Raw genomic sequence first — 9,350 nt, 5'->3', positions numbered from 1 at the left:
ACACACACACACACACACACACACACACACACACACACACACACACACACACACACACACACACACACACACACACACACACACACACACACACGCGGTACCATCACCCAACAAAAATCACACACAGGAGGGCTCTAGTGCCTGGCTCAAAGGACCATGGCCCCCTTTCCTTTCCATGGCCGGCTTTTTATGATTTCCTTTTTGTTAATAAATGCCGTGTGTGTGTGTGTGCGTGTTTGTGTGTGTGTGTGCGTTCATGTGTGTGTATATGTGCGGTCGTGCGTGTGTATTTGTGCGTGCGTTTGTGTATGTGTGTGCGGTCGTGCGTCTAGACTATGTTCCTTAGCCCAGGAGCCCAAACAGGAAATTGAGGTGGACTCCACCACGGTGAAGAAGAGATTCAAGATGGAGGCGGGCGCGGCCGCAGAAGGACTCTCCTGCAGACCAAAAGAGGAGGAGGAGGAGGAGACCAAGCCCCTCATCACCCCAGAGACCCCCGACACCAAACCCCCTGCTGGTACCGGTCCGACTGAATTACTGTCTGTCTGTATCTGTCTGCCAGTCTCTCTGTCCCTGCTGATCTGTCTCTCTGTCTTTGTGACTGAGTGTCTGTCTGTGTGTCTGTGTGTCTGCCTGTCTGTGTGTCTGCCTCTCTGCGTGTCCATCATCTGGGTCATTGTTTGTGGTGAGCGGCCCTGAGCTCTCCTCAGCAGGCTGAATAGAGACTTCTCTGCAGCGCTTCTGTTCTGAAAACATCCTGGTTCTCCTGACCTAGGAGCCCCAGAGCCCCAGGCTGAGGGCGAGCAAGACCCCAGTGAGGAGCCTCCCTGCCCGGGGAAGACCTCAGCCTCAGACCAGCCCGAGAACCAGGAGGAGGAAGAAGAACAAGAGGAGGAGAAGGAGGAGGAGAAGGAGAAGGAGGAGGAGAAGGAGGAGAAGGAGGAGGAGGAGGAAGAGGAGGAGGAAGAGGAGGAGAGCAAACCACAGGAAGAGGTCAAAAGATTGACAGAATCTAGTGTGTGTGTGAAGCTAGTGTCGGACACTATAGATAGATAGTCACACGCACGCACACGCACGCGCACAGCCTGCATTTCTGTGCTCCGGTCAATGTGATAATCCGTAGATCCAGTGTTGATAGACTCCTTCCGGAAAACACACACATCATGGGGTCTGTGTGTAATGTATGCGTGTAGGATCTGAGTGTGTGTTTGTTCAATGTGTGGAGGTTAATGTGTGTTCGCTGTCTGTATGTGTGTAATGATTGGGGGTTAATGTGTGGGAGTTAATGTGCGTGGATGTGTTGGTTTAATGATTTGGGGTTACTGTGGGTGTGTTTTATGCGTGTGTCTTTGTCCCGGCCCACTGATGTGGAGCGCTGTGATATTTGGCTCCGGTTTTGTTTGGACAGAACCAGGACCTGAGCCCACAGAATGTTAATCTTTACCCAGACTGTGTGTGTGTGTGTGTGTGTGTGTGTGTGTGTGTGTGTGTGTGTGTGTGTGTGTGTGTGTGTGTGTGTGTGTGTGTGTGTGTGTGTGTGTGTGTGTGTGTGTGTGTGTGTGTGTGTGTGTGTGTGTGTGCGCGCGCGTGTGTTTGAGTGCACAAATGCGTGTGTGGGTGTTTGTGTGTCGCAATCTGTCACTAACCTTCATGTACATACTTTAGCACAATATAAATCTATCTCTTTCCCGTCTCAACGCTCACTCCAGAACATTACTGTGTTGTTATGAACACTTTGTTCAACACGTTGTTCCTGGGCTCACGCAGGAAACACAAAACAACCACCAGCGTCCTTCTGTGGTTGAACAACTTCCCAGCCTGTCCTCCATTCAGCCCTAAACCCAGCGTATCAAAGCACATGACGAGGGCGGGGCTCCCAGTGACCTCTGATGGTGAACACACTGATCCATCTAGAGTGGGGGGCAGGGACGGGGTCCGGGAGGGAGGGGCGGGAGGACAGGGGAGAGGGGTCTTCAACTAACAGTGGGGGGTCAGAGACAGGGAGGGTCAGAGACAGGGGGGGTCAGAGACAGGGGGGTCAGAGACAGGGAGGGTCAGAGACAGGGGGGGTCAGAGACAGGGAGGGTCAGAGACAGGGGGGTCAGAGACAGGGGGGGTCAGAGACGGGGGTCTGGCAGGGAGGGGGACAACAGCATGAGGTGAAACCATATCTAACTGTCTATCCGTTAGTACAGGCCTCAGCAGTTTCCTGTACAACCTTTGTTATACATCAGATATATTAGTCTGTGACTGAGGTTAAAATGTGTTTCTGCTCATTAGTCGGCTGCTGCTCACCCCGACACTGAAGCCCAAGACCAATCTGGAGAGGCCGTCCCGGTCCTCGACGCGCCCAGCCAGGAGCTCACTGAGCAGGCAGAGGCTGAACTCCAGCCCCCTGCTGCAGCCGAGGCCTCAGAGCCCAGTGAGGAGGAACCGGAGAAGGTGAAGTTTAATAAAGATGTTCAGAGAGACTAAATGTATGTTCTCCCCCCCCCCCCCCCCCCATCCTTTTCTCTCTCTCTCTCTCTCTCTCTCTCTCTCTCTCTCTCTCTCTCTCTCTCTCTCTCTCTCTCTCTCTCTCTCTCTCTCTCTCTCTCTCTCTCTCTCTCTCTCTCTCTCTCTCTCTCTCTCTCTCTCTCTCTCTCTCTCTCTCTCTCTCTCTCTCTTCCCCCCCCTCCCTATATTCCTCTCCCTGGCTCATTGGCTAAGTAAGACATGCAGCCTCATGTTAATGATGATGTTCTGGCACTCTCTCACTCATCTCAGGAGACCAATGAGGAGACGGCAGAGAGTGAAGACCCACCTCCCCTAGGTAACAAGCAATCAATAGCGTTCATTTAGAGTTCCTCATGCTCCTATGGTATATTGCCATTTTTGCGGTATACATGTGAAATATTGACAGAGCACTGCAGTATAAATGTGTTAACTGGTCTACTTTCATCTGCCCAGCTCCTGAGGAGACTGCTTCCCCTGTGTCTGAGGAACTGGAGAAGGAGCAGGAAGAGGAGGAGAAGGAGGAGGAAGCGGAGGACGAGGAGAAGGAGGAGGAGGTAGTCGTTCATGCAGAGAAAGAGTCTGAGGTAGGGACCATCATTTCACACAATAAACACTGAATAAAAGGTATCCAAACACTTGATGAATGTGATTGGTTAACCTGATTTATTCGCTGGCTAGATCTGTAAAAAATGAACCCTGATTCGAACAGTCAAGTTAGTTAACCCACCTTCTCCTCCACCTCCTCCTCCTAATGTCTCCTTCAGCCAGCAGGGGGCGCTCGCCTGGAGGATGAGGCCGTCACCTCCACCACCGGCACTGACACAGGTAGAGGACACCTCACAGCGTCAGGGGTCAGAGGTCAAACACAGGAGGACACCTCACAGGATTAGGGTTCAGGGGTCAAACACAGGAGGACACCTCACAGGGTTAGGGGCAGTGATGCCACAGTTACCTTGAAAAAGTAATCTGATTACTAGTTACTCCTTAAAATAGTAACTTAGTTACTTTACTGATTACTTGATTTAAAAAGTAACTAAGTAAGATTACAAGTTACTTTATTAGTTACATTTAGCTGCGACAACACACCCTGCCACCTCCAAAATAAAAAAGTACAACCGGTTTTGCCAATACTACCCCCCCCCCCTCCTGTCAACGATTGTTTTTCCACCCCCCCCCCTAACAATTCTGCGCAGGGGGCTGGTAGGAGGAATTTGGGGGGGGCCCATCTGTACCTCTTGTATACAGGGCCCATAATTTGGTGCTACGGCCCTGGGTGCACACACTGACACACGGCTTTAAACCGCTTCCGCGACAAAATATCACCGCATGCTTTACGGGGCGATCGCCGGACGTATCTCGACGTGCGTGACGTAAACAGCGCGTTCTAGCGCTCGAGCTGCTCAGTTCTCTAGCGAAAACGTAGAGGCTCCCACACGCTCTCTGCTGCCGTCGCTCCAGCGCAACACACACACACACAGCACCGCGCGACTAATTCCGCCGCTAATAACAACTGGTTGCGCGGACTCTGGAGAGTCAAGGTAGACACTCGCCTCTGATAGATTGAAGTCTTTGGAGACTTACGCTTCACACGCACACACCACACAAACAGGTAAACACACACACACACCACTCCATCGCTCTCAACGCCAATCGGTGATCGGGTAAAAATATAGTAACGCACAGTGACTTTGATGAGTAACTTTAATCTGATTACTGTCCTCGCCCATGACTCAGCAGGAGAAACGGAGTGTTAAACTAAGGAATATTACGGACTTACTACTTGTAACTTAATACTTTGTTTTAGTCGGTTTAGACCGGTTTATCGGTCAGTTAAGACCGGTTTATTAGCCGGTTCAGACCGGTTTATTAGTCGGTTAGGACCAGTTGATTTGTTGGTTTAGACCGGTTTGTAGCTCAACAGACATGATTGGTTCATAATAACCTGTCGTGACCCCTAGCGGTGACCCCTCCAGAGGTCGACGGAGAGGAGGAGGAGGAGGAGGAGGAGCCAGAGGAGGCGCCCAAGAAGAAGAAGAAGAAGAAGACCAAGAAGGTAGTGGAAGACACCCCCGCTGTGGAAGACACGCCCGCTGTGGAAGACAAGCCCCTGGAAGAGGACACGCCTCTTGAAGAAGACACGCCCCTTGAAGAAGACAAGCCCCCCATCAAGAAAGGAAAGAAGCCGAAAAAGAGAAAGACAGAAGAACAGGAGCCGGTGGAGGAGGAGGAGAAAGTAGTGGAGGAGGAGGAGAAGGAGGAGGAGAAGGAGACTTCTGCACCTCCTGCGGAGAAGAGAACCAAGAAGAAGAAAAAGGGGAGCGAGAAGGTGGTGGAGGAGGTGGAGGAGGTGGCAGTGGAGGAAGAGGAGGTGGTCGCCACACCACCGAAGAAGAGGAAACGCAAGAAGGTGGCTAAAGCATCCGAGGAGGAGGTGCAGGAGGAGCAGGCGCCGGACGAGGAGGTGCCAGAGGAGGAGGAGGAGGCGGAGGCTGTGACTCCTGAAGCCCCTCCCAGCTCAGAGAAGAAGAAGAGGAGGAAGAGGAAGAGGGGAAAGAAAGCAGCAGGAGCAAAAGAGGAGGAGCAGGAGGAGGAGGAGGAGGTGGAGCAGAAGGAGGCGGAGAAAGAGGAGGAGGAGGAAGAGACACCGAAAGGTTCAGGTAGGAATCAGGAACACAATGTCTGCTACCCCCCAGTCTCCTGCACGCTACACAATAACAACACACTATCATGAGTGTGTGTGTATATATATATATATATATATATATATATATATATATATATATATATATATATATATATATATATATATATATATATATATATTTTTTTTTATAAACAAAATATTGAGCAATAAAATGCAAAAAACTAAATAAATACAAACGAATGGGATCCTAAGAAACAAATACATAACTCAAATAAAACAGTTCATGTTCAAAAGGGATAGGATGGTCTGGGCCTCTTATCTTTTTATAATTATTCACAGAAAATAAATATTCAGTTTGAATCAATCAGTGTCTATGATGTTCAGCTCGTAGGTTAAAACAAAGCAAAGCTTTTTGACAAAACAATAACAAAATATTGGAACAGATTAACCAAAACTATCAAACAAGAAATAGCAATACAGAAATTCACTGTCACTGTCTCTCAGTTTATAACAATTCAATATTTTGTTTCTGAAGAGTTTTTTTAGTTTTAATGTCAATTTTTTCAGATCATCATCGCAGTTATTCCATAGAGTAACTAAGTTAACAAGAGAGAAGCTAAAAATAGTTCCAGTGATTAGGCTATCTTTTATTTTTACAGACGTGCGTGAAAGACGTACAGCAGCCATGGGATTGGCTGGCTGTCTGGGCAGTAATTAAATATGGCGAAGCGCAAATATGACCCCTGGTATGTCAAATATGGATTTACGTACATCGAAGATAAAAAGGGGCCAAAACCCCAGTGTGTGGTATGGAGTGTAGTGCTCGCAGAAGAGAGCATGAAACCATCAAAATTATTTGTCATTTAGAAACAAAACATCCCATGTGCAAAGACAACCCGGTCGAGTACTTTTGAGGACAACTCCCTGAACGGGGCATCACAGAAGTGCCTGACATCATGTTCCAAACAAGAACAGGCACTCGGTGCATCCCACAACGTAGCTCACCGTATTGCAAAGGCCAAGAAACACCACACAATAGCGGAAGAGCTTCTCTTACCTGCAGCAATGAACCTGGTCGGACAGGTTATAGATCAATCGGAGGCAGATTGACTGAAGGCCATACCACTGTCGAATAGGCAGGCGCATTGAAGAAATGTCTGGTGACATAAATTTGCTTGGTTTGAATAAAAATGGGTCGTGACATAATGACCATGCAAAGTGTGGGTCCCAAGGCCAGACGAGTTGAGAACCACTACTGTACACGGTACTGACCCTGGTCTACTGCACACTTCACAATAACTACACATTATCATTAGTAAAGTATATACTACTGTACACACTTCTGTCCCTGGTCTAGTGCACGCTACACAATAACAACACATGACACACTGTTAGAATGATAGCTACAATTAAAACTATTAAACACACTGTGCTCTCGTCTGTCTGTCTGTCTCCAGGTGTCTCTCGCCCTCGCCACGCCTTGATCTCCACCTCGCTGAGGAAGCGCTTCGGGAGGCGGAGCCGGCGTCTCAAGGCGGGGAAAGCCAATCAGAGCGCGGCTGAGCCGGCCGACTCACCGGAGCAGGACGACACGAACGTCAGGAAGAGCAAAAGGTTAGCAGTTATCGGTTAGCAGTTAGCAGTTAGCGGTTAGCGGCCCTACGCTCATGTAGCTTAGCCTGCTAAAACCACTGGTTCTACATAGCCAATGCTACGCTGTTGAACCTTTGTTGGCTGATGACCTCTTGTCTATGGATAGCCTCATGATGTATGTTAGCGTAGCATTCTGACTGCTGAAAGCCGTCGTTTTAGCAGGCTACTGCGCAGCGTCCTGCTAGCCTCTTGTCCACCGGACAAAGCAATCCTGACTCCTCGCTCTCACCGGTCTGAACCAGAATCAAGCAGAGCCAGCCGGACGAGGAGAGCACGCCGACGAAGAAGAGGAGGAAGAAGGCCGGAGCGAAGGAGGAGTCCGTCGCCGAGGAGGTGGAGCAGGAGGAGGCCACGCCCCCCAGCCTAGAGAAGAAGAAGAAGAAGAAAAAGAAGACCATTGGAGGAGAGGAGGCAGGGGGCGGAGCGGACCAAGAGGAGGTCACTCCAGAGCCTCCGGCCAAGAAGAAGAGTACGTAGATTGATCATTGGTCGGTCGGTTGGTGCCACCCAGTGTCTGATGGTTCTGATTGGCTGATGATTCTGATTGGTTGTTCCAGAGAGGACCAGACCGGCAGAAAAGGTGGAGGAGGAACCGGAGGCAGAACCTGAACCTGTCAGGGTGAGAACTATGAGAGCTCAGTACCCACTTCATACTGAGCTTCTCTCTCACACATACTCTCTCTCTATCTCTCTCACACATACTCTCCCTTTATCTCTCTATCATACTCTCTCTCTCACTATTGAACTATCATCCGTATGTATGTTTGATGGCATAATCGTGATACAAAATTGTCTTAGCGTTTCATCGTGTGTGTGTGTGTGTGTGTGTGTGTGTGTGTGTGTGTGTGTGTGTGTGTGTGTGTGTGTGTGTGTGTGTGTGTGTGTGTGTGTGTGTTCCTACTTGTTCCATTCATCTCATATTTATTTACATATATATATTTTGGCCCTGACCCTTTTCTTTGCTTAATATAACAAATATTTGCAATTATTCTCTTTTTTTTCCAGAAAAAGAAGTCGACCAAAAAGAAGGTTCTGCAATGATGTGGATCAGTCCGGTGCATCTGGGTCTACGTCCTGAGAGACCCAGATCAGGCAACGGTACCTTCTACTTCCTGTGACCTCACTTCCTGTACATCTGAAGTCGTTACTATGCAAACATGGAGGCTTCATTTAGTGCACAACAGACTGATGTGTTTTTAAACTGATCCCGTGGTTACGGACAATCAATTAATGTGTGTATGAAATAATGGCGGGTTTTCATGTGTGAGTGAATATAATGGTGAGTTAGGTATGGATGTAAGGAGGATCGGGTAAGAGGTCAAAGGTCAGGGTCCTGAGGCTGTCTTGTTAGTCTTATTGCTGCTTGTTGTGCCAAAACAGCAGAGCATCTCTCTAGTGTCAGGGAGATTGAACCTTGATCAACCTGTTCTGTCACGTGTTCCCATGATGCATTAGAAAAGGATCGGAGAGAGATGGTTAATCTGAGGAAAAGCAATGCATCGTGGGAAATACCAGCAGAACGGTTTGGTCTGACCGCACCTCTTCAAATCTCTTCTCAGAACAGTTGATCCCAGTCGATGTGAAACGGTGTCAAAACACGGGATTCTTTAACAGGGGCTGAGGACTCAGATAGGCTAGTGAACCGTAACGTAGCTCTGAGAGCATAGCGCGTGCTTAAAGGTTTTACAAAAAATGTAGTTTTGTTTGACTTTTAGATGAACTCATGATGCATGTGATGAGGGTAATTTCTGTATGTTTTTTCATTGTTTTACTTGGTGAATAGTTGTAGCGTTTACTTTTTTTATGGATTCTTTATGTTCACATTAGCTAAAATGTTCTTTTAATGTTCGGAGGAGAATTTGAACTATGCACCCTAACCGCGCTGACCCCCACGACCTCGGAGGAGGTTGTGCCCGAGGCCAGCGTGCGTTTCTCCCTTCCACGGCGACGGCAACACAGTGTACTCCGTGTTCGTACGTCGTGTCGTATTTCAGGGCATCCTGCACACCTTTAAAGGACCTAAGGGGAATCTGACTGATGATCACCTGCGTGTTACTCTGAGCCGTGTGTGTGTGATAGGTTCACCAATGATTCCCTTTGACTTTTAGTTTAGTGAGACGTCACTGACTGTAGTCTGATTTCATCGTTTATAGTGTTTGTGTTCTATTTACACGAACACAAAGGAAGTCATTAACCAAGGTTGTCAAAGCCCATATTGATGCGCTCCCCCTCGATGCCTTAGTCGCCCTTAGAGCCAAAGACAGGTCCTGACACGCCCTCATGTTTACTGTCAGACCCTGACTTCAGTGTTAGCTTCCTGTAGCAGCGTAGAGAAAAAAAACACTCCTACTGAATACTAGAAAATATCTATCTTATCAAGTCACCCAGTTTACAAGTGAACCCTTCCCGTATTAACGTTGTTTTACAGAAGATGGTTCTGTATTTCTGCTTTCCTCATGGTAAATCTTCATGTTTGTTCTGTCCTACATAAAAACATTGAACACAGACCGTTTCGTCCTTTGAGAGGGAGTCTATGATGACGTTTCATTGATCACAT

The 9,350-nt window shown here is 48.3% G+C and overlaps 1 protein-coding gene across 2 annotated transcripts in view; it reads left to right on the top strand.

The window, feature by feature from the left end:
• The window catches only part of LOC115548707 (ABC transporter F family member 4), a 10,585-nt gene extending 1,285 nt beyond the window's left edge, over window positions 1-9,300 (top strand). Inside the window, exons 3-14 of one of the 2 annotated variants that reach the window (XM_030363498.1) lie at window positions 333-517; window positions 776-993; window positions 2,281-2,442; window positions 2,767-2,812; window positions 2,950-3,080; window positions 3,261-3,321; window positions 4,455-4,864; window positions 5,123-5,153; window positions 6,598-6,754; window positions 7,036-7,262; window positions 7,351-7,412; window positions 7,799-9,300. In XM_030363498.1, the coding sequence (XP_030219358.1) occupies window positions 333-517; window positions 776-993; window positions 2,281-2,442; window positions 2,767-2,812; window positions 2,950-3,080; window positions 3,261-3,321; window positions 4,455-4,864; window positions 5,123-5,153; window positions 6,598-6,754; window positions 7,036-7,262; window positions 7,351-7,412; window positions 7,799-7,834 (1,726 nt within the window). In that variant the 3' untranslated portion in view covers window positions 7,835-9,300. Of the gene's footprint in view, window positions 1-332; window positions 518-775; window positions 994-2,280; window positions 2,443-2,766; window positions 2,813-2,949; window positions 3,081-3,260; window positions 3,322-4,454; window positions 5,154-6,597; window positions 6,755-7,035; window positions 7,263-7,350; window positions 7,413-7,798 lie in introns of both variants that reach the window. The other variant, XM_030363497.1, reaches the window with a different exon arrangement.
• The last annotated feature ends 50 nt before the right edge of the window (window positions 9,301-9,350 follow it).

Source organism: Gadus morhua, chromosome 8, assembly GCF_902167405.1.
Source record: "Gadus morhua chromosome 8, gadMor3.0, whole genome shotgun sequence".
Classification (NCBI taxonomy): Eukaryota; Metazoa; Chordata; class Actinopteri; order Gadiformes; family Gadidae; genus Gadus; species Gadus morhua.
Note: the sequence above shows the minus strand (reverse complement) of the source record. Positions and strands in the feature narration are given on the sequence as shown.